This window comes from Stylophora pistillata, chromosome 2, assembly GCF_964205215.1.
Source record: "Stylophora pistillata chromosome 2, jaStyPist1.2, whole genome shotgun sequence".
NCBI classification, from domain to species: Eukaryota; Metazoa; Cnidaria; class Anthozoa; order Scleractinia; family Pocilloporidae; genus Stylophora; species Stylophora pistillata.
This window is the reverse complement of record NC_142520.1, coordinates 1,228,457-1,253,700: the sequence shown is the minus strand read 5'-3', so window position 1 is coordinate 1,253,700 and position 25,244 is coordinate 1,228,457. Positions and strand designations below refer to the sequence as shown.

Sequence of the window (25,244 nt, the reverse complement as noted above, 5' to 3'; positions counted from 1 at the left end):
TATAAATGATGGTGATATAAAATTACAAATTACTTAGATTTCTTATCTCATTCCTGAAAGGGCCAAATTGGGCCATTACTCTTAGTTTATCAGGTAATGTATTCCAAGCCTTAGCAGCAGTGCAAAAAGTTGATTTGAGGCCGAAAGTTGTGGTCTTAGCTACAAACAAGTTTGTTTTTGCCCCTAAGATTTTTCTTATTTTCTCTTACTTGAAATAAAGATTGAATATACTGAGGCATATTGTTACAGAGGGCTTTCAAAATGATTAAAAGCATATCTTGTTTCCGTCTACAACTTAATGAGTAACCAATCTTATAACATAGACTATCATATCAGTTGGAGAAGTCATTAAACACGTATCTAAGGGCCCTCTCATGTAATCTCTCTAATCGGTCACTATCTTCTTTGAGACAGCTATTCCAAATAGAACTACAATAAGTAAAGTGAGGCATGATAAATGCCCTATATATACGTATCTTTGACGAAAACGAAAGAATGTGTTTGAATCGATTAAGCACATCAATTTGTTTACCTACTTTCTTAATTAACTTAAAATTTAACTCATTGTCAATTACAACTCCTATGAGTTCCACATTATCGCTCGCTTTGACTTGGAAACCATCAATATCAAGTTCTACTAGATCACTTTTTCGCTAGGGAAAAACTAGGATTAACGCCGCACCTGACTGAAGTTTGGAGACAAGAACTGGATAAAACCAAAACTGTGGGGGTATTGTTTATAGACTTTAAAAAGGCATTTGATTCCAATTGTCATAAAACGATGGCCCTCAAACTCCAAGCTTGTGGAATATCAGGGAACCTATACAATCTGATTGAAAATTACTTATCTGAGAGAAAACAGTTTGTTGAGGTCAAGGGGAAAAGATCTAATGAAGTGACAGTCAAGTTTGGCGTACCCCAGGGATCAGTACTTGGCCCCAGGCCTTTTAGTATTTACGTCAATGATCTGTCTGAGGTGCCTAGTTGTGGAAAGATGGAAATGTTTGCTGGCGACACAACTCTATATTGTAAAGGTAATTCCATAGATGATGTCAGCCTTAAGATCCAAACTTCTTTAACTGAAATAGCTAAGTGGTGTAACAAGAATTGTTGAACAATTCATCGCGATAAAACTGCGGTTATGCTTCTTACCCGTAATGTTTTCATTGCTCCTCTACGACCAATCAAACTGGGTGGTCATGCCATTAACTATGTCAACAAGTCATAATGTCTTGGGTTTATGATTGACAATAAGTTAAGCTGGGGACACCACATCAAAGAGCTATCAATACCTATGGCCAAGAAGGTGAAGCAACTGCGCAGGTTTAAAAGCCTTCCCTCTCATATCTTGGAGTCTATATATTTTAAAGGAATTTTACCAAGCATCACTTATGGAATTTGTGTATGGGGTAACTGTAGTGAAGCAAAATTAGGTGTTTTAGGGAAAATTCACCTGAGTGCTTCCAAGCTCATCTTCAAACAACTTGGAGTTCGTAAGTCCCAATCACTGATACCATCTTCTTGGAAATCCATACGTTACTTCTACAAGATGAGGCTCCTTGACACACAAAGTTTTTTTATGGGATCTGTCCTGAGTAGGTTGTAACAATTATAAGGAAAAGTCCAAATATACGAAATACGAGGGACAATTTGAAACCAACTCTGGAGAGACCAAATTCCAATGTTGAAAGACGGTCTTTTAGACATAGGTCTGCAATAGCGTGGAATTCCTTACTTCATTCTGTTAAAAGCATAGAGGATAAGATATTTAAGAGCAAACTCCGTTCTCTTTCAACAATTATTGAGAAGATATCTTTTAATCAAACTGCTCTAGTTGGCAACAAGGATTTGGTAAATTTGAAATGTTTTTAGGAATTTTATCTTACTACCTGTATTGAAGTTTATGCTAGGATTGTAAACCAGTTTGAATCACTACTTATATTTTAATTTATGCTAGGATTTTTGTACTGTTTTTGTAAATTTTTTCTATTGTTTTTGTAATGCGCTAGCTGATGTTTGGCTGTGTAGCCGCGTGATGCGGTTCCTGTCAATACCCACTAATTGACCCTTGCTCACCATAGAGTCTCCTGTAGCTAGTGGTTAGAGCATCCGACTAGATCACGGAGGATCGTGGGTTCAAATCCCATATGGAAACTCGATTTTTCTCTTATATTAAAAATTGTTTATTTCATCTTTACATGCTCACTTTGGGGGCTGGTTGGCTGCATGTGACGCTTTAATGTGACTGCGTGATGCTGTTAGTGAGCTTCTATGCGCTAGCTGATGTTTGGCTGTGTAGCCGCGTGATGCGGTTCCAGTCAATACCCACTAATTGACCCTTGCTCACCATAGAGTCTCTTGTAGCTCAGTGGTTAAAGCATCCGACTAGATCACGGAGGGTCGTGGGTTCAAATCCCATCTGGAAACTCGGCTTTCGTAATTACATGTAATTTAATTGGATAGAAGTTAGATTTATCGCAGGTCCACATCAGCTTAACGCTGCTATTAACTAACCTACGTTAACAAATAAACTATGTATGTATGTCTATATGTATGCATGTATGTATGACCACGCTCCTATGCTGTTGTATCTAGTAACCGTACCTATCGAAGAAATCGTAGGCAGCTACGTTTGGTCCCACCTGCGGCAAACCTGCTGGTTAGTTCTGAACAACCACATGATACCAACAAGGAACAGCAACCTATCCAGTGTGCCACACTCCAAGAAAATTCTGGAGGCAACTCCTGGTCCAGCTAGTCCCACGACAACTACTGTCCCCATGGCGTCCAGCCTTACTGAAACAAGGAGTGGCCGCACAGTTAGACCGCCAGCCCGTTTTGAAGACTACACGTCTTAGGAAATTTGTGAACAGTGTTGTTAGAGACATTTTTGCTTTGGATTGCTTTTAAGGACTTCTCGTTAGGGTTTTCTATCTTTTATAAAGGGGAAGATGTTATGATATCATTGTTATACACGTCATGGCCATGTGACCTGGCGCCCTCCCTCGTGTTCGTTCGAACGTGAACTATTTAAATAACTAAGTTGTGTTTGATTATACCTAAGCCGTTCGCTTTCTCCCTACAATCTAAACATCCATAGCAACGTTCTCGCCGGGTAATCGAACAACGCCATTCCAGTTGCTCAATACTGAAGAAAGTGCTAAATCACCAAAAGGCACAGCAGCAGAGCTGGTCACTGAGCTAATGAATCTCTTCCCTGCGGGATTCCTAGTTACACACCAAGCAGTTGTGATATGACGCGTCATATCACAATTTGTTTTGCATTTTGAAGTGCGCGTCCGCTGTCCCGAGATGCGATCACTCCCGCTTTTTTGATGGCGCGTGTGCCCAGCGTGACGGTGTTTCTGTCGGAAAAGGTAGAGGAATCCTCAATTTAAAACGTAAGGATTGACGGTAACTTATTTGGATTCCTTGTGAATTATTGTGGTGTAATTCGCGATTACACCAGGTATCGACAATTTCTCAGAATTTTTTTAGGATTCATTTTCTAAAAGAGAGGCTTTCTCGAGCGGAACAATATTCTTGCTTTGTACTAGAAATACAAGGAGATATCTCTCCTTAAGCGCTCTGAGTTGTAATACATGTGTAATTTTTGGTGTTGACACCTGATGCCAAAGTCAAAATCTTCTCCGTGCAGCTTAAGAGACGAAGCTTCCTTCTGAGGTTTATAGCAGACTTAAAATATCTACGATTGAAACTGCAATATATTTTTAGCTTTTAATAGTTTCATTTTCACTGCAGTCTTTGAATGAGCTGTCAGACAGAACATAGCTAAGCGTTCCCCCATTTAGAGGCTATCAAGGACAAGTTTCAACCTAGCACCTCATCGAAAATGGATGACGAATACTCATATTATGGTAAGAAGTCTACATTGCAATTTGAAATGAATGTAAATCGAAACCAAACGGATAATATTGAATCTTCTTGTGTACCTATAGAAGCGTTTGCACTCGTGATCGTTTAACGGCAAACATTGTAACTCTGGTGTTAGGTATAAAATAACTGATAAATGGAGTTATAACGCAATCTAGTAGAGTCTTGCGCCACTTTTAAGCAACAGATCGAGACATTTTTAGCTTGCATATTGTAGATGTTCATTATTTACGCACCAATGCACTAGTAGGACTTGTGTACACGACTTCGCAAATTTCTCGAATTTGTTATCAATATCTAAGTTCAAGAAACTACTGAAAAGTGCAGTTGTTGTTTATCATTTTATCAGTGTTCGTGATCTAGGAAATTTTCTTAAAATTAAACACAACAATCTCAAAGGGTTGAAGCACCTGGAAACAAGTGTTTCAAGTCAATTTCTGATGCAAGTTCATGAAAAGCGCAAAAGAAAGCAAGCTCGTATCAATTCGAAAAATTTGTAAAGGGGAGATTGAGGCATGGTTAAAGTCTAAAACGGGACCATTTCATTTCATTCTAAGCCCACGGAACGCTTTTAAAAATCACCAATATTTCAAAATCCAAATGTTACATTTCGTAGCAAATTTTTAATTATCATTTTCCCCATGCGGTATAACTCAGAATCGGTTCAGGTTAAGCTCATGATAAATGGAAATAGTGTTGTTTTCGAGGATATTAAAACTAGTTTGGGGCTATTCATTTCCGTGCGGATAAACCAAGCTGAACTTCGTGAAAATCACGACATCGTCATTTACGTCACGACATAATCTAATTAGGCACCCTGTGGTTAAATCCGGAATTCCAAGCACGTTTTTGAAGTTAGCACGGTTAGGAGTGTGGAAAGTGCAGAGTACGGAGTGCTTTCCACACTCCTCATTTTCCATTTAAAACTCTTGAACAAAAGCTCATCTTTCAAACCGGCAGTCTAAGTCCCACAGGGATCAACGAACGCTTTTCATTCCACTAATTTTTCGTGTTTTTCTCGTTGCCATGTTCCCACCAATAACGTAGCTCCATTTTCTGCTTTTAAAAGCACACACAACCCACAATTCCTGTATTCGCTTCGGCGAAGGGCTAACGCTCGAAACGTCAGCTTTTGTAATCGTTATGGTAGCCAGTTTACCATTTCAACTTTGTTGAGATATCCAAATTATTTCGTTACCCCCATCAACGCAGCCCCAAACAGTTTCTTTAGAAACTATCAGCCTTTACTTATGTTAAAACCGAAATAGATTTAATTTTGAGTGGAGCGCTAATTCACAACACACCTTCCAGCAATCAGACTAGATCACCCGTTCCGGGCATCACTGTTTCCATAGACGTTGGATGAAGGAGAGGGTCACAAAAATTCCGTGCATTCTAGAAGAGTTATCCAGCCATGCTAAGGGAAAATGCGCAGGCCCTATCGGAGAATTAATAATGCGTTTTTGAGAAAAATTTTTCAGAACAATTTTTCAGCTAACCCTTTTTTCAGGTTTGCGTTGTTTAAAATTATCATTTCGAGGAAGATTTCGAAAACGTCGCAAAGCGCCGGTCTAGTCAAACTGCGCGACATGTTCATTATTCCAGATTTTTTTAAATTTGTGGTTTGCTTACAGAGATTTAATGTGTCAGCCTTCGGAATTACAGAAGCTGTGCAAGGGAAGACAAATAAGTAGTTGCTGCAAATAATAATTTCATACTAACCAAATGCGTGGCAGTACGGAGCGAGCGCAGCGAGGTCCGTTGAAAAATGACCGAGGGCCAACAATACAGCTCAAGCAAGTGATGTTACGAAGTTTTTTTATCATGGCCTGTAAAGATCCTGAGAGCTAAGGATTTAACAAGATTGAATATAGCGATCCTTTAATGTCCGCCAACGTGTAGAACGTAGAAACTACGTATTCCGAGCCCGCCGACTTGTCTGCGGTTGCCAATAATACCATACATTGTTACAAGACCGTTCGGAAAAAGTTCTTTAATTTTAATTTTTCGGCTTTCGCTAACAAAAATATACGGCTTATGACCGCTTCCGTGGAAATGGTACGTGTGGCAAGGTCCAGTCAAAGTAAGAACTAATCGCACGGTTGGATTTACCTCAAAACTGTCCTGCCATTTCGTAAGTTTTTATAACCTTCAAGCTCGAGGTATTAATTTACGTAAATAGTCTATTTTCTCACTGAGCTTTTTTGCTTGAAAATACATGTCCTTGCAACTTTTTACCTCGTGCTTGCGTTTTTCTGCTAGAAACTCATTGTAGAGAAAGGGTCACACCTGATCACAAGTTTTTTTATAGGTGTGGTCGTTAACTCGATCGAATTGGTTTTAATTGTTTAGCGTACGTTTTGACATACCTTTTTTAGATTTTGACGTTCAAAAAATGTTAAATCGATGTCAGTGACGTTATACACCGACTAATCGCAGCTTCAACATCTGGAGCAACCTACAAGCTTTTGATTGTAGTATTTTGAACCTTACCTGGGTAACTGATAATTGAAAATTTGCGACGAAATGCGATCTGTAGATTTTGAAATATTGGTGATTTTTGAAAGCGTTCCCTGAGCTCAAAAGTAAATGAAATGGTCCCGTTTTAGACTTACGCCATACTTTAATCCCTCCTATAGAAATTTGTCAAATTGATACGAGCTTGCTTTCTTTTGCGCTCTTCATGAGCAAAGTTCATTTGCCTCTACTCGGTGCACTGATTTCCGCCGTTTTACGGCTACTGACGCTCGACTCAGTTTTCGTGAATATTCTAGGATAAAGAAGCAAATCTAGGGAAAAAACCTTACCACGTTTCTAAGTTCACTATAGGGTAAATCTGGCAAAAATGCGAAGGTTTCAAGTTTTTGGTCATGTGCCACATTTTTCGATTTTCACTCGGTTATTTCAAACATTCGCTCTCAAGGCTACAGAATTGACTGTACCTGAAAAAGAATTTTTAGGAACTTGAGTCTTTCCTCCTTTCCTCTCTCCAATTCTAAATCGTCCTCTTTCCTTTTTCTTCCGTTATTTTAATTGTTGAACAGAATGGATGACCATCATTTTACTGTATTTTAATGGCAGACAAGGCTCAGGGACATATGTGATTTAGGGAGAATTTTTCAGTGGGGAGGGGGGGAAGGGAAGAGAATCCTTAACTGTTTTTTTGGGGAATACAAATTAGCGTTTTTGCCGTACTTTTGTTTCTTTGTCAGTTGACTTGAAGAGATATAACACGATAAATCGTCATGTAAATCGTGACTGATTTCTCACTTTTTAATTTACAGGCGAAGATGAACGAGAAGGAAATGAAGATCTTTGTTTTTTTAACGTCCGTGACCATGTTGACCAAGATGACGGAGTTCGTGAGACAATTGAGGAGAATATAGACAGAGAGTTGGATTCATCATCTGCCATAAACAAGAACAAGCAAGAAGGCCAGGAAGAGGAAGAAGACTCAGAAGAATTAGAGCGAAAAACAAAAGAACTGCAAGTGATATTCAATTGTTTACCACCAGTTCTTATCAAAAGAGTTCTCGGTCGAGAAGACGTTAAGGGAAGTATCGAGAAAGCGAGTCGGAAGCTACAAGAGTTTCAAGATATGGAGAATCCTGCAGACAGGGAGACCGCGTTAGGGCAGGGAACCACAGTGGTAACAGAAGGCGTGGTAAAATTTGAATACGAGGAGCACAGGGGCCATGATATCAAAGGTAAGGAGTTATCAATTAGATAAAAGGTGTAGGTTTTAAAAGAAACTGTAATGCTGTGTCGGTGGGAGGTATTACAATATAATTTAGTTTTATAAACTGAGTTTCTAATATAAATTGGCCACCATAAAGAGTTTCTAAAGCTTAGATTTCGAGAGAAAAATGACGAAGAGCTGATACTAAAAACATCAGTTTTAACGTTGACTGATTTTTTGGGGAATACAAATTAGCGTTTTAACTTTTTCTTTGTTTCTTTGTCATTTGACTTCAAGAGGTATATCATGATAAATCATCATGTAAATCAGGACTGGTCCCTCACTTTTTAATTTACAGGCGACGATGATTACGCTGAAGAAGAAGGAAATAAAGATCTTGGTTCTTTTAACGCCCGTGAACATGTTGACCAAGATGACAGGGTTCATGAGACAATCGAGGAGAATATAGACACAGAGTTGGATTTATCATCTGCTATAAACAAGAACAAGCAAGAAGTCCAGGAAGAGGAAGAAGAAGACCCAGAGGAGTTAGAGCGAAAATCAAAACAATTGCAAGGTATTTTCAGTTGTCTACCATCAGTTCTTATCAAGAGAATTCTCCGTCGAGAAGACGTTAAGGGAAGTATCGAGAAAGCAAGTCAGAAGCTACAAGAGTTTCAAGATATGGAGAATCCTGCAGTCCTTTTTAAAAATCCGGCTGAAGGAAAACCATCGGCGGAAAGACCTGAAGGAAAATTTGAAGCTACTCAGACACGCAGCTCTATTAAGCAAGCTTGGGTGGCAGAGGGAAAACCCTACCGAGGCCCTGAACAGGAAAGTAACAGAGGGAGGAAAAAGGGAAGAAAGCCCAGGGAAAAAAATCAAAAGCAAGGGCAATATGACGATGCAGTACGACACGATGAAGGTAGGAATAGTTGTGATGGTGATATATCAGATCAAAGTGAAGGGAACCAGGCTTATAGAGGCCACAACCCAACATCGCCACCTGATGCACCGAAACCACAATCAACTCGATCACTTTCACAGTCCAGAAAACCAGAACGTTCGCAAGAAGTAACTCGGTCACCTTCACCATCCAGCAGGAAAGTATCGCCACGAAAACCACTGTCAGATCCATCACCCTCGCAATCAGGCCAAAAATCAACACCACCACCTGTTGCACCGAAACCACAATCAACTCGATTACTCGATCACTCGACACCCAAACCGAAGGAAACGGCTAGTGGACGAGGTGGGAGGCCAGGAGGCAATTACCGGGAACAATATCCAATTCCAGGAGATTTTCAGGAGAGCGACCAGTTTCCAGATGCCGAAGATCATTCTCAGTTCATGCTAAGGCAACTGAGCCAACGAAATCGAGGAAGTAGAGATTGTCATGAAATGCAGGTTCATCCAGTATCTTTGAGGGAGCTTGTCGGCAGTGAAACTATAGCCCCCAGTTCTATTGATGATTCCGATAGAGAGAAGGTCAGACAAGATGAACCCAGCAAAATCGGACAGGAAGACAGCGGTAGGGCACAGAACCGCCGTAGTAACAGAGGACGTGGTCAAACTGGGATAAGAGGAGCACAAAGCAAGTCCAGTGTGACGGGAGAGGGGCCTGCTGACATGGTGGAAAACGGAGAAGATCGGCCTCAATTTGAAAGAAATAGATTACTAATCCAGGGGTTAGGAGGGAAAACAACTGAAGACGGATTGAGGAACTTTATTGAGGCAAAGAGCGGTGGGGAAGAGGTTAAAGACGTACAGATGCTGAAGAATGGAAATGCCTTGGTCATTATGGCCGATAATATCAAAGGTAGGGAGTTTTTTCAATTGAATAAAAGGGGTATGTTTCAAAAGAAGCTGTGATGCTGTGTCGGTGGCGGGGGGGGGAGTATTACAATGTAATTTAGTTTTATAAACTGAGTTGCTAATGTAAATTGGCCACCATAAAGAGTTTTTAACGCTTAATTTTCGAGAGCGAATGACGAAGAGCTGACACTAGAAACATCAGTTCGAAACGTCAGCTTTACAAACTCTTTACGGTAGCTAATTTTACTATCACCCTAGTTGATAAATGCGGATTTATGTTCTTTTCGATCGAATATGGAGGGAAAGCAGGAATTGTTTGATAGTGTCGCTTTAATCTGTTCGCGAGTTATCAGGCAAGAGAGCTCACGCTAACTTAGTTGCAACCTGTCAGTTTCAAGCAATGAACTTATCTTCGATAAACATGTTTGATTAAAAATGTTGTATACTTTGGTTGTACCATATTTTCATATTTCGAAATACAAACTCTGATTGCCTTTTCTTTATCAAACTATCAAAATAAGTGAGATCCAAATGATTAATTGATGTTGGTAATATACAAGTTATTAAATAAGAGTTGTCTTTCAGGATGACATCCAAACGGTAGATTACGAGAAAAAGGTTTGTTGAAAATGCGATCTTTTTATTTCAGATTTCAGAAAAATCAATACCGAATGCGAAGAAAGAGGTCTGGACGATGCACAGGTTTCCATTGAACAAGTCCCGGTTTGCAAAAGCATCCTTGTCACTGGCTTTTCTAAAAATGTTACCCATAATTTTATTGAACAGTACTTTGAGAGTCCTCGAAACGGTGGGGGTCCTGTGGAGAAGGTTCACTACATACCGAAAAGTGGCCGAGCTGTGGTTGTGTTCCAATATACAAAAGGTTTGTAACTCATCGGTCTTAAAAATAGAGGTATGGTCTGATTCTTTCTGGCACAATACCTGACATTCAAAACTCAAAAAGTGATGATTGATTGATTGTTCTACTCTGTCCGAAACACCCAACTGCCTTTTGGTTTTTCGTCGCTCTCAAGATTAAGGGTCAGAGAGACTTGAGAAATGACAAATAACTTTTGACAATGAAAAACTGCGATAAAATGAGAGCCAGTTTAGAATGCTTAAAAAATGCGGCACGAAATGGGATTGTCTTGTTTATGAAATGTTGTACATAAGAACAATAAGGCCCAATTTAAACACCCAGAGCGACTCCATTAGGGCTAAACTCTTTGTTTAACTTTTAACGTTTTGTAATTTTATTCACCGCTTCATTATATATATACTCGATTTTATTATTATTTTAGTTTACTTGATAATGACGTTCTGGAAACGTCGAAACGTCGTGTCATGCTTTATAATATTTTATCGCAGTTTTTCATTGTCAAATGTTTTACCAAATCTTTGCTTATACAAATAACTTTCTCCAAGAAATTCCTGACACTGAGTTGTTTCAATCAACAGATATGGAAAGGGTATTAACGAGACATGAGGAGAAACCTCACGTGTTACAACAAACCCAGGTGTCAATTGAAGTTTATAAAGAGTTTCTAGAGGTTGAAGAAGCTGATGTAGTAGATGGTTCAGGTGACTTAGGAGCGACTGCAATCAGAGCCAGTGAAGCTCGAGAGAGCAAGAAGCACGATGCCAAACCAAAACAGTTGCACGTACCTGTGGATCCAGATGTCATGGAGTATGTCAATTCCACAGGTTTCCAAGCTGAACTGAACAATTTGATGGCTGTAAAGAAGAGCGAAATCACCTGGAAAGCCAACAAAAAAATGGCTGTCATAGTGTACCGTGGGGAAGAAGAGAGCAATTCCTGGCAATCTGAATGCGTTGATCAGCTGCAAAGCTACTTCGGCAAGTTTGCAAAGTGCGATGTGCAGGTCAGCAAGGATTTCTGGGAAGCCGTGGTAGCTAAAGTTCCCAGCATTCGCGCCTGCTTGGGAGTTGTTCCCCCGCTGGTCAAGACTATTCCAGATTCAAATGTGGCTAGGATCGTTTCATTAGGAACAGATGTGAAAAGTAACGAGGAAAAGGTGAAGTCTAAGTTAGAAGAAATCTACCGCGAGGAAACCAGAAAAACTTACTTAAATAAGAAAATTCCAAATGTTCCCGAGAAGTGCTTAAATTTGCTGAAGAAAATAAAATTTGCTGAGAAACTTCAAGAAAAGAACAAGGAGTTGGAGATCAAGTTCGATGCTAAAGCTGAAGAAATATATTTCGAAGGTCCCCAGCAACAGGTTACGGAGGCAGCCATGAAGTTCTTTACACAAATGACTGACACGGTTGAAAAGAAACTTACTTTATCTGCCAGCATCTTGGAGATTTTAAACACAGATGAAGGGCTTCAGACTGTTAAACGTGAGTTGGAAAGAAACAACCTGGAAGCAGTGTTCGTTATTGAGAAAGATGCCACCATAGTGGGATCATCAGCAGCGCATGCAGACAACGCGGCGAGGCTCGTGAACAAATTAATGCTGGAAGAGAAAGTTCAAGTGGACGAGAAAAGCAAGCATTTGTTGAAGTCAGCTGAGTGGCTGAAATTGTGCGACGAAATGAACCAAACGGCTGTTCGTGTCCGTAGGAATAACTGGAACGATACATACGTAACCGGGTTCCGAGATGACGTCAACGAAGTGATGAAGAAGTTTAATACCTTCCTCGAAAACAATTGCATTATGGAGGAACGTTTTGTGTGTGCGTCTGATATTCAACGAAGGTATCTTCTTGAGCTACGTCAAGAGGATCTACGCGCCATACAAGATCAACTAAAAGATTTTGTAGTGAGCATTAAAAAAGGAAAAGACGATGACGATTTTGTCATTTCTGGAAACAAAGAGGGTTTGAAACGTGTAAGAAAGGAGATCAGCGCTCTGATTGATGCTACTGTGTCGATGACCTTTGAGATGAGACGCCAAGGCCTTGGAAAATTATTTGAGAGTGGAAAAGGAGATCGGCTGGTGAAATCAGTTGAAAAAGACCAAAATTGTGCCATAAAAGTCCAGAAAAATTTAGGTCGAGGAAGTGGGGACAAGGAGGTGCACCTCCAATCCGTATCCGACTTCTCTTTTTTTTCAGGCGACAATGAAGATGATGCTAATGATGACCAAGCTATCGCTGTTGGAACTGAGGCGTCTACCCTGGTAATTGCCCAAAGGCATACAGTGTCGTGGAAAGCTGGAAACATAGAGGCAGAGAAGGTAAGATTGCCACTGTCTTTTTCGCACCTAGAACATATCACATGAAAATAAGTTAGAAGATGTGGTTGGCATAGTTTTGGAGTTTGGTTCTTCAATTTCTCATCCACTCATACATTGTGGTTACATGATTGGCTCAACTTCTCTTTTGCTGGAAGTGGGAATTCTCATATATCAACAAAAATCAAATAATATTGAAGAAGTAAATAAGTAATAACATAATTTTTTTATTGTGTACTGTAGGTGGACATACTTGTCAGTTCTCAAGGAGCATGTAATCAAGCAATCGTTAATGCCGGTGGTCCTCAGACCGCAACTCCTAAAGTTGGTGACATCGCTGTCTCAAGTGGTTTTTCTTCGGTCAGTCACGTAATTTACACCAACTGTTGTAAGTGGGACAACGGCGAAGGGGAGCCGGTAAGAAACAATGAAGTGTCACCCGTAAATGTTATCAACTACGTAGATAAGTGTTCCGCCACTTTCGAGGGAAAGTACCTCTTTTTAGAAAATGAATTGACGAGTACTTAACATTTTAATTTGATGAAGGCCTAAACAATATCGGACGCCCAAGTGGCAAAGCCTAACCATTCTCTTGTAGGATAAAGTAACTGATGACCAACCAGCCTTGATTTAAGTTATCCTGAAACAATTTGTCGGGTTTATTACGCCGAAGCAATCTTAGGCGGAGAGCCTCACTCCTTACCGAATCTTTCGAGAATAATCAATCGGATGTATAACGACAGGGTTTTTGCATACAGTAACTTTCAAATTGTATATGTGAGCATCCTTGTTAGAAATTTTGAATAATTAGTAAGACAAAGATCTTTCAAGGAGAAAACAAATGTGGTTCTATTCCAAAGGTTATTGCCGTGAAGTTTAATCCAAACATTCTTGATCCTGATCCCAAGAGGAAATACTACGTGTGTAAACATCCTAAAGGCACTCTGTTATCATCTTCTGGAAAGTTTTAGTAAATTTCAATGCTCATATAAGTTTGATTTACAGATAAGAGATTCCAGGCCCCGGGTGTTCGAAGGTTGGATTATGCTATCCATTGGATAAATCCCTATCCAGGGTATAGCGCAGCATGTTTTGCCACCGATTATCCGCTGTATAGTGATTTATCTGTCGGACATATAGTGTTATCTGCGCTTTATATAACTGGGCCCTGGAGTCTAAAAGTAGCTTGAGAGGGATTCAGTTTTTTTAACATTTTTACTCTCAGGAGTAGCCACTGAGTGTTTTTTCCTCTCATTATCAATGCATCATCAGCCAGAAAGTTGATTGGAAGAGAGGACAAAATATCAACAAGTTCTGACGGAAAAATTTATGACAAGTGTACAGAGGACAGTGTCGATAGTTGCTATTGAAATCGTTTAATTTGGGAGTGACAGCATTAACTTGATCCCGTCTTGCCACCACATTATTTATTCAACGACTTCTATTTCATCTTTTGTAGACGCTACGGGCCATCGTAAAAAAGTGCCTGCAAACAGGCGAAACGCTTGGAGCGAATTCCATTGCATTTCCCGTCATTGGAATTGGAAACTTAGAGTTCCCAGGCAATGTGGCCTCGAGAATCATGTTGGACGAAACTGTTAATTTCTGTCGATCTAACCCTGCTTCTAATTTACGGGACATCCGATTTGTCGTGCTTAACCAAGATCAAGCGCTAACTGCTGCCTTCAAACAAGAGATGGACAAACTGCAACCCAAGCATATTGGCCACTCCACCATCATGACTTCAGCAAGAGGAATAAGTTCCTCCCTTGGAAGAAAGAAAACAGTGGGGACATCGGGTGTTGGTATCGAGGTTTTGCAGGGTGACTTATGCCAGGAAACTTCCGACGCCATTGTGTATATAACAAGTAAAGACTTGAATATGGATAGTGCAGGAAAGTTGAGTAAGGAAGTGAAACGACGGGGTGGTCAACAGATACAGGATGAGTTGAATCAGTTCGGAAAGCAATCGGGTGGAACTGCATTGATTACCAGCGGTGGAAACCTACCTGCACCAAACATTATTCATTTAATTCCGGACACCAACAATAAAGACCACTTCCAACAGTGCGTAGAAAGATGTCTTCAGCTGGCAGAGAAGCAAAGTCTTCGATCCATTTCTATCCCCGCAATTGGCACTGGAGCTTATGGTATGTCTGCATTGGACTCAGCCAGTTTGACATTTAAGGCTCTTACAAACTTTAGCACTAACTTCCGTACCCTCCGTAAGGTCAGGATTGTAATCTTTGAGGCTCCAATGTTGCTGGTATTTCAGCAAGTACATCAGAGGCACTCGTTTTCTTCACAAGCAGGTGTGGATCAGCGCATGCACTTCCATAGCCCCTTCAAAGTTGAGGTAACAAATGGCGATTTGACTCAAGAGAACAGCGCCGAGGCTATCATGAATATCATCAGCGCGGACATGAACATGAATAACGCCGGAGACTTGAGCAAAGCCATAGCAAGACAGAGTGGTCCACAAGTGCAACAGGAATGCAACCAACTGGGAAAGCAATCTCCTGGAACAGCGGTATTAACCAACGGAGGTAGTTTACAAGTACCTTATATTATTCACATTATTCCTGGCTCTTCAGATAAGAAACATCTCCAGCAATGTTTGGAGGAGGGTCTTCGTATTGCGGACACCAATAACTTTCAAGCGATCTCAATTCCATGTGTTGGCACAGGAGGCTACGGCTTGACTGGAGCAGACTCAGCGGAACTGACGTTCAAAGCACTAAATGCATTCAGTGTCCGCTGTAAAAGCATTAAAAAGGTGAGGGTGGTTGTGTTTCAGGCTTCTATGATGCAGGAGTTTCTACGAGAGCAGAAGAAACAACCACTGCAAGATATTGAAGAAGAAGACAGTGATGCAGAGAATGCAGCTGCTAGGCAAACCAGAAGACTGAGACGTAGGCAGGTACCAGTCCAAGATAATGAAGACTTTGTAAGAATATCTGTGATCGGTAAAGACAAGTTCAGCGTGAAAGGAGCCTTGAAATCCCTGAAGAGAAAGTTAGGACCCGCTTCAACATCCTGGCCGGGTTATCGAACAACAAGGGGAGCACCTGATACGCTGAAACTGATATCGAAAGAGACTTGGAGGGAAGATCTAGGTAACAAATTGAATTAGTATAACCTCCACCAGGCAGAAAAAATATGAGGGATTACCTCATAGTACCATCGATGACCTTGTTACGAGCAATTGTCTCCGTCTCTACTTACAAGATCTCCTCCATCTTTCCCACTAATATGGGAAAAATAAAGGAGAACTTAATCGCAGGGCAATAATTTGTATAATTATTTTACAGAGAAAAGAACCCAGCGCTACGTCGGGAAATTGGATGCCCAAGTCAGGGCTTTTGAGCTACACCCAAACGCACTCCAATGTCACAACATGCCCTTCAGGGAAAGCTGGCTAGATGGAGAACATATATGGAGAGGAGAGAGTAAGGAATTGGGTTGCTTGAGGCGATGAATTCATCATCAATATTAAGTACAGCCTAACTAAAATAATTATTTTTTTACGGAGATTCACTTCTTAACTAAAGCGTTTTACCCCAATGCCACTTGATGACAGAGGAAATGACGTCAATGTTCACTTGGTAAAACTCGATAGCTCTTCACCCAAATGTTTCGAAAGAAACTGTGATGCTGTGTTAGTGGGGGTATTACAATATAATTTAGTTTTATAAACTGAGTTGATAATGCCAATTGGCCACCTTAACGAATTTCTAAAGCTTAGGTTTCGAGAGCGAATGAGCTGACACTAGAAACGTTAGTTCGAAAGGTCAGCTTTACAAACTCTCAACAGTGGCAATTTACATATCACCTTAGTTCTTAAAAGCGAATTATGTTGTTTTCAATCGAATATGTAGGATAATCAGGAATTGTTTGATAGTGTCGCTTTGATCTGTTCGCGAGTTATCAGGCAAGAGAGCTCACGCTAACTTAGTTGCAATTTGTCAGTTTCAAGCAATGAACTTATCTTCGATAAACTTGTTTGATTAAAATGTTGTACACTTTGTTTGTGGCTAAATAATTAGGATGCCTCGTGAATACCACCACTTTTTTAAAACTCTGATTGCTTTTTCTTTATCAAACTATCAGAAATAATTCAGATCCAAATGATCAATTGATGTTGGTACTGATACAAGTTCTTAAATCAGGGTTGTCTTTAACGATGACATCCAAATGGTAGATTACGAGAAAAAGGTTTGTTGAAAATGCGATCTTTTCATTTTAGTTCTCAGAGAACCCGATGGCATGGAGGAGAGGTCTGGACGATGCAAAGGTCTGGACGATGCACAGGTTTCCATTGAACAAGTCCCGGTTTGCAAAAACATCCTTGAAACTGGTTTTTATGAAAATGATCAGTTCATGTTGGTACTATACAATAATAATAATAACACTTATATAGCGCTTATTCGTATGCGTTCTAAGCTATTAAATAAGGGTTGTCTATCAGGATGACTTCCAAACGGTAGATTGAGAGAAAAAGGTTTGTTGAAAATGCGATCTTTTTATTTTAGAATACAGAAAAAAAAGATTACGTCTGCACTATGCACAGAAGTACAAAGGCAAGCAGAAGAGGTCTGGACGATGCAAAGGTCTGGACGATGCACAGGTCTCCATCGAACAAGTGCCGGTCTGCAAGGGCATCCTTGTCACTGGGTTTTCAGAAAATGTTACCCATGATTTTATTGAACAGTACTTTGAGAGTCCAAGAAACGGTGGGGGTCCAGTGGAGAAGGTTCACTACTTACCTAAAAGTGGCCGAGCTGTGGTTGTGTTTCAATATAAAAAAGGTTTGTAACTCATCGGTCTTTAAAATATAGCTATTGTCTAATTCCTTCTAGCACAATACCTGACATTCAAAGCTCAAAAAGTGATGATTACTCGTCCCGACGATTGGTTTTTCTACTATGTCTGAAACACTCAACTGCCCTTAGTCTTTCATCACCCTCAAGATTAACGGCCATGAAGAGTTGAGAAACGAGAAAATAACTTTCTCCGGGATATTCCTGACACTTAGTTGTTTTAATCAACAGATATGGAAAGGGTGTTAACGAGACATGAGGAGAAGCCTCACGTGTTACAACAAACCCAGGTGTCGATTAAAGTTTATCAAGATTTTCTAGAGGTTGAAGAAGTTGATGTAGCAGATGGTTCAGGTAACTTAGGAGCGACTGCAACCGGAGCCAGGGAAGCTCGAGTGAGCAAGAAGCACGATCCCAAAACAAAGCAGCTGCACATACCTGTGGATCCAGATGTCATGGAATACATCAATTCCACAGGTTTCCAAGCTGAACTGAACAATTTGATGGCAGTAAAGAAAAGCGAAATCACCTGGAAAGCCAACAACAAAATGGCTGTAATAGTATACCGTGGGGGAGAAGAGAGCGATTCCTGGCAATCTGAATGCGTTGACAAGATGCAAAGTTACCTCGGCAAGTTTGCAAAGTGCGATGTGCAGGTCAGCAAGGATTTCTGGGAAGCAGTGGTAGCTAAAGTTCCCAGCATTCGCGCCTGCTTGGGAGTTGTTCCCCCGCTGGTCAAGACTATTCCAGATTCAAATGTGGCTAGGATCGTTTCATTAGGAACAGATGTGAAAAGTAACGAGGAAAAGGTGAAGTCTAAGTTAGAAGAAATCTACCGCGAGGAAACCAGAAAAACTTACTTAAAGAAGAAAATTCCAAATGTTCCTAAGAAGCGCTTAATTTTTCTGAAGAAAATAAAATTTGCTGAGAAACTTCAAGAAAAGAACAAAGAGTTGGAGATCAAGTTCGATGGTGAAGCTGAAGAAGTATATTTGGAAGGTCCCCAGCCACAGGTTACGGAGGCAGCCACGAAGTTCTTTACACAAATCACTGACACGGTTGAAAAGAAACTTACTTTATCTGCCAGCGTCTTGGAGATTTTAAACACAGATGAAGGGCTTCAGACTGTAAAACGTGAGTTGGAAAGAAACAACGTGGAAGCAGTGTTCGTTATTGAGAAAGATGCCATCATAGTTGGATCATCAGCAGCGCATGCAGACAACGCGGCGAGGCTCGTGAACAAATTAATGCTGGAAGAGAAAGTTCAAGTGGACGAGAAAAGCAAGCATTTGTTGAAGTCAGCTGAGTGGCTGAAATTGTGCGACGAATTGAACCAAACGGCTGTTCGTGTCCATAGAAATAGCTGGAACGATACATATGTAACCGGGTTCCGAGATGACGTCACCGAAGTGATCAAGAAGTTTAATACCTTCCTCGAAAACAATTGCATCAGGAAGGAACGTTTTGTGTGTGAGTCTGATATTCAGCGGAGGTATCTTCTTGAGCTACGTCAAGATGATCTGCGTACTATACAAGGTAAACTGAAAGATTTTGGAGTGAAGATTGAAAAAGGAAAAGGCTATGATGATTTTGTCATTTCTGGAAACAGAGAGGGTTTGAAACGTTTAAGAAAGGAGATCGGCGCTGTGATAAATGCCACTGAGTCGAAAACCTTTGAGGTGAAACAGCCAGGCCTTCGAAAATACTTTGATAGTGGAAAAGGAGATCGGCTGGTGAAATCAGTAGAAAAAGACCAAGATTGTGCCATAAAAGTCCAGAAAAATATAGGTCGAGGAAGGGTGGACGAGGAGGTGCACCTCCAATCCGTATCCGATGGTTCTACTTCTTCATGCGACAGTGAAGATGATGCTGAGGATGACCAAGCTATCACTGTTGGAACTGACGCGTCCACCCTTGTAATTGCCCAAAAGCACAGAGTGTCGTGGAAATCTGGAAAAATAGAGGCAGAGAAGGTAAGATTGTCACTGTTTTCTTCGCACCAGGAAGATATAACATGAAAATACGTTAGAGGATACGGTTGGCATAGTTACGTAGTTTGGTTCTTCAATAAGCTCTCACGCGCTCATAGATTGTGGTTCCATGATTGAGTAACTTCTGTCTTGTTGGGAGTGCGAAGTCTGATAACGATAATAATCTGCCATATCGAAGAAGTAAACAAATTAATAACATTAATTTTTACCGTGTATTGCAGGCGGACGTACTTGTCAGTTCTCAAGGAGCATGCGATGAAGCAATCATTAAAGCCGGTGGTCCTCAGGGCGTAACTCCTAAAGTTGGTGACATCGCTGTCTCAGGTGGTTTTTCCTCGGTCAGTCACGTGATTCACACCAACTGTTGTAAGTGGAACAACGGCGGAGGGGAACCGGTACGAAACAATGAAGTGTGACCCGTAAATGTTATTAAATACGTGTATAAGTGTTCACTTTCGAGGGAAAGTACCTCTTTAAAATGAATTGACGAGTACTTATTACTTCATTCGATGAAAGCCTTGACAATATCGGATGCCCAAGTGGCGAAGCCTATCCATTATCTTGTAGGATAAAACAACTGATGACCCTCTAGCCTTGATTTAATGTTCTTTCCGATGTAGGTTATCCTCACGCATTCTGTTGGGTTTATGACGCCGAAGCAATCTCAGGAAGAAAGCCTCACCCCTTACCGAATTCTTCGAGAATAATCAATCGAATGTATAACGAGAAGATTTTTGCATACAGTAACTTTCAATTCCTAATATCATATAAGTGAGAATCCTGGTAAGAAATTTTGTATGATTAATAAGACAAAGATCTTTCGAGAAAGAAGCAAATGTGCCCTATTCCAAAGGTTATTGCCGAGAGGTTTCATCCAAACATTCTTGATCTTGATCCCAAAAGAAAATAGTATATGTGTGAACATCCTAGAAGGCACTCTCTTATCATCCTTTGGAAAGTTTTAGTAAAATTAAACTTTGATCTTTGGATAACAGATTCAAGGCCCCAGTAATTTGAAAGTTGGATTACGCTATCCACTGGTTAAATCTTTATCCAAGCACGTTTTGCTATCCTTGCACGTTTTGCTATCGATTGCTATCGATTTGTGATCGACGCAGCACATTTTGCCATCGATTATCCGCTGGATAGCAATGTATCCGTTGGATAGTGCTATCTGTCCTTCATATAAGTGGAGCTTGGAGTCTCTCAGGAGTGACCACTGAGTGTTTTTCCTTTCATTATCAATGAATCATCAGCCAGAAAGGTGATCGGAAGACAGGACAAAATATCAACAAGGGAATATTGCATGACTTAACGCCAAATTCTGACGGCCACATTTATGCAAAGTGTACATAGGACAGTCTACAGAGTTACTATTGCGATTGTATAGGAGTGACAGGATTAACTAGATCCCCTATTGCCACCACATTATTTATTCAACGACTTCTATTTCATCTTTTGTAGACGCTACGGGCCATCGTACAAAAGTGCCTGCAAACAGGCGAATCGCTTGGAGTGAATTCCATTGCATTTCCAATCATTGGAACAGGAAACTTACACTTCCCACGCGATACAGCCTCAAGAATCATGTTGGATGAAACTGTTATTTTCTGCCGATCTAACCTTGCTTCTAATTTACGGGACATCCGATTTGTCGTGTTTAACCAAGATCAAGCGTTAACTGCTGCCTTCAAACAAGAGATGGACAAACTGCAACCCCAGCATATTGGCCACTCCGCCATCAAAGCTGAAGCAAGAGGAATAGGTTCCTTCTTTGGAAGAGAGAAAACAGTGGTAACATCGGGTGTTGGTATCGAAGTTTTGCAGGGTGACTTGTGCCAGGAGACTTCCGACGCCATTGTGAATATAACAAGTAAAGACTTGAATATGGACACTGCAGGAAAGTTGAGTAAGGAAGTGAAACGACGTGGTGGTCAACAGATACAGGATGAGTTGAATCAGTTCGGAAAGCAATCGGGTGGAACTGCATTGATTACCAGCGGTGGAAACCTACCTGCACCAAACATTATTCATTTAATCCCGGACACCAACAATAAAGACCACCTCCAACAATGCGTAGAAAGGTGTCTTCGGCTGGCAGAGAAGCAAAGTCTTCGATCCATTTCTATCCCCGCAGTTGGCACTGGAGCTTATGGTATGTCTGCATTGGACTCAGCCAGTTTGATTTTTAAGGCCCTTACAAACTTTAGCGCTAGCTTCCGTACCCTTCGCAAGATCAGGATTGTAATCTACGAGGCTCCAATGGTGTTGGCATTTCAGCAAGCACATCATAGGTTCTCGTTTTCTTCACAAGCAGGTGTGGGTCAGCGCATGCACTTCCATAGTTCCTTTAAAGTTGAGGTGACAAATGGCGATTTGACTCAAGAGAATAGCACCGAGGCTATCATGAATATTATCAGCCCGAACATGAACATGAATAACGCCGGAGACTTGAGCAAAGCCATAGCAAGACAGAGTGGTCCACAAGTGCAACAGGAATGCAACCAACTGGGAAAGCAATCTTCTGGAACAGCGGTATTAACCAACGGAGGCAATTTACAAGTACCTTATATTATTCACATTATCCCAGGCTCTTCAGATAAGAAACATCTCCAGCAATGTCTGGAGGAAGGTCTTCGTGTCGCAGACGCCAATAACTTTCAAGCGATCTCAATTCCATGTGTTGGCACAGGAGGCTACGGCTTGACTGGAGCAGACTCAGCCCAACTGACGTTCAAAGCACTAAATGCATTCAGTGTCCGCTGTAAAAGCATTAAAAAGGTGAGGGTGGTTGTGTTCCAGGCTTCTATGATACAGGAGTTTCTACAAGAGCAGAAGAAACAACCAGTGCGAGATGTTGAAGAAGAAGACAGTGACTCGGAGAATGCAGCAGCTGGGCAAACCAGAAGACTGAGACGTAGGCAGGTACCAGCCCAAGATAGTGAAGACTTTGTAAGAATATCTGTGATCGGCAAAGACAAGTTCAGCGCGGAGAAAGCCGTGGAATCCTTGAAGAAAGGTTTTTCTGATGCTTGTACAATGGAAAAAGTTGAAAGTGAAGTCGTCAGTCAGCTTTCCGATAAACAGAAAGATGCCCTGAGAAAAAAAGCGAAAGACCGCGACGTCAAACTTGAAATTGAGGACGGCGTGAACTGCATTGTCGTCCGTGGTGAACCAACCCAAGCATCTGGAATGGTCGGGGAGATCTGGAAAGAGATCAATGAGAGGACCAAGAAGAAGCAAGAAGAAGAACAGGCGAAGTTGGTTTCAAAGAACATAGAGTGGAGCTATGAAATGCATGGCGCAAAAGAGGCGTTTGATCCGAAAGCAAATGGTAAGATTGAGTTGGCCTACAGGAAAGAAGAGCCCACGGCGCAGGTTTTTCTACTCGGAGACAAGTTTGTCATCGACTTGAAGAAAAACTCTGGGCGTGGACAAACGTCTGGTGAACAAATAACACTGTCAAGAAAGGTTATTGGTACTGGTGAAGGTTAGTTGCTATACATTTTCTTTTATAACTTATTTTGACATAGATTCACTTTTTAACTAAAGCATTTTGCCTCGAAGGAATTATTTTTCCCAAAAACTGGACGCCAATGCCAAATGATGACAGAAAAAAAGAGGTCAGTGTTCACTTGGTAACACTAGCTAGCTTTTCACCCGAGTACAAGAAGGTTATGGATCAAGTTTTGGACCTTGTTCGTTCAGTTGACATCGTGAGCATAGAACGAGTACAAAATCCTTATCTGTATCGGGCCTACCAGTTACTGAAGCAAAAGATGGAAACTGAGAATGGAGAAAGCAACGAGCGACAATTGTTCCATGGCACAAATCCTGACAACGTACAGAAAATAAATCAATCAGGGTTCGACTGGAGATTCTCGGGACATATGCACGGTGAGCATCTCCAATAGATTTGCATTACTCAGTTGATATGTTAGTCCTGAGACTTTAGTGAACTGATGCTACTTTTGGAACATCTTTCTATCAGCAAAGATAGAAGTGGTTAGAGTTTTGAACTTAAATTGTCTTTTCTACACTATATGTTAAAACTAATTTTGCATCGTCTACCCTTTTCATACCAGCACAAGGCATCGTACATAACCCAGGTAAAGACCCATTGACCATAACAATGTTTCTCTCGAAAGTTTCTTTTTAATAAGAGCTGGTGAAACAATGTTATGCGTTCTTCCTTCAAAATTCCTTGGCAAGCCATTTTTTTAAACAAGAGGTCTTCGATGTCAAGGAAAAACCTTTATCGAGGACAAAATTTTCCCAGCGTTACTTATTTCACAAAGATCAGTGCTTGTCAAAGTAATTGTGCAGAGCTTACCGGAATGGAACTCCGACAACATTATATCCTAAGCTTTGACAAATTTTCTTAACAAATTTTCTTTGTCCAGAGAAAGTTTGCAATTATGGGATGAACGGATAAAATTTAATAATTGTAAAAATTGACTGGAGGGGTTTGCTTGGATTTAATAGTGGCTCTTCCACGGCTTAGCTTCTCGTTCACTGTCCTCCAGGTAAAAATTGGAGTTTGCAGTTTTGGTTTTTCGGAGAGGGGAATACTGGAAAACCCTGGCGAAAACCCATTGAGTCAGGAAGAAAACCACACAAAACGGTCGGGAATCGGAAACAGGCCACAACCACTGTTACCTTACGTCATCTCTTCCCTTCCCCTTGATAGTTAAATCATTGTGTAACTTCAAAAAAAAACTTTAGGAACTAGCTCCTAAAGATATATCCTCAAGCTTAGCTAACTAAACTGGAGTCTAGTGTTTAGGACTCTAAAATAAATGAGAAGAATGTTTCACTACAGGCTGCGTGTCCTCCAAGCAATATTAATACAAGTTGGACCGAAAATGACATCAATTTGCACTTGACTATTTTTCAGGAGCTAAGTATGGTGCTGGAGTTTACTTTGCCAGAGATGCCTCTTATTCCATACATTACGCAACTCAACCCAGTGTTGGCACTCATCGAGTTATGTATCTTGCCCGGGTCCTATTGGGTCAATATTGCAAAGGCGAAGAAAGTATGAGAAAACCTCCCCCCAGAGATCCCGCGTCTCCCGAGATTCTATTTGACTCCACGGTGGACAATTTGTCTAAACCTTCAATTTTTGTCGTGTACCAGGACAGCCAGTGTTACCCAGAATATCTTATCACTTTCTATAAAGCAGGACAATGAAACAATGAAGAGAGGATTCTTAAATTAGCGAGGCGGTTTCACTCATCTCCAAAGTATGAAAAGTAATCTCACTGGTAGACTCTTTACATTTTTTACAGCTACGAATTCTGAACACGTTGCTTAAAAACAGTGCAATAGGAAGGTCACGATAAAGGCAACATCATGATACACCAAGCAGCCGTTGATTAAAAGACATAACTTAGTTTGTAAGCGCAATTTCTAGTACCCTCAGGGATAAGGATTTTTGGATTCTCTTGTTTATAAGGCAATCTAAGTTGGGTCTAAGTTCGATCGGAACGTTAAAATAATTTTTTTTCTTGTTTGAACTCTCCACAATATAACATAAGCTTAGAATAAAACCTGTTAGCGCTAAAAAGATTTTTGTTTTGTCCGTTGCTCAGCTGTGTCAGCGACTGACGTATTATGGTTTTCCTCACGCTGAGAAGAGCTTAAAAGTCATTTCCTTGTTAAGCATTTTATTCAGCTCGCTTCAATTTTTCCTTAAAATAATTCCCTTACCGTACCAAGGTCAGATTGACCGGCTTGTTTCAAACGTAACAAACGACATTTGTTCAGCATTGTAATAAAAGCGGTGAGATGACTGAGAAACAGCTGTCAGATGCAAGAAGCTTAAATAAACACATTTTTCTTTGAT

The 25,244-nt window shown here is 40.7% G+C and overlaps 2 protein-coding genes across 2 annotated transcripts in view; one reads left to right on the top strand and one right to left on the bottom strand.

The window, feature by feature from the left end:
* LOC111341433 (uncharacterized) overlaps window positions 1-25,244 on the bottom strand; it is a 54,731-nt gene that overhangs the window by 16,742 nt on the left and 12,745 nt on the right. The window lies entirely within an intron of this gene.
* On the top strand, window positions 3,308-25,243 carry LOC111341442 (uncharacterized). Its single transcript, XM_022948408.2, has 16 exons — window positions 3,308-3,401; window positions 3,763-3,878; window positions 7,179-7,601; window positions 7,932-9,392; window positions 10,038-10,271; window positions 10,847-12,588; window positions 12,829-13,002; window positions 14,045-15,701; window positions 15,897-16,034; window positions 16,832-16,879; window positions 17,118-17,393; window positions 17,637-19,378; window positions 19,618-19,791; window positions 20,861-22,886; window positions 22,964-23,293; window positions 24,294-25,243. Exons 2-16 carry the CDS (start codon window positions 3,854-3,856, stop codon window positions 24,587-24,589), a joined length of 10,746 nt encoding a protein of 3,581 aa, XP_022804143.2. The 5' UTR covers window positions 3,308-3,401; window positions 3,763-3,853; the 3' UTR covers window positions 24,590-25,243.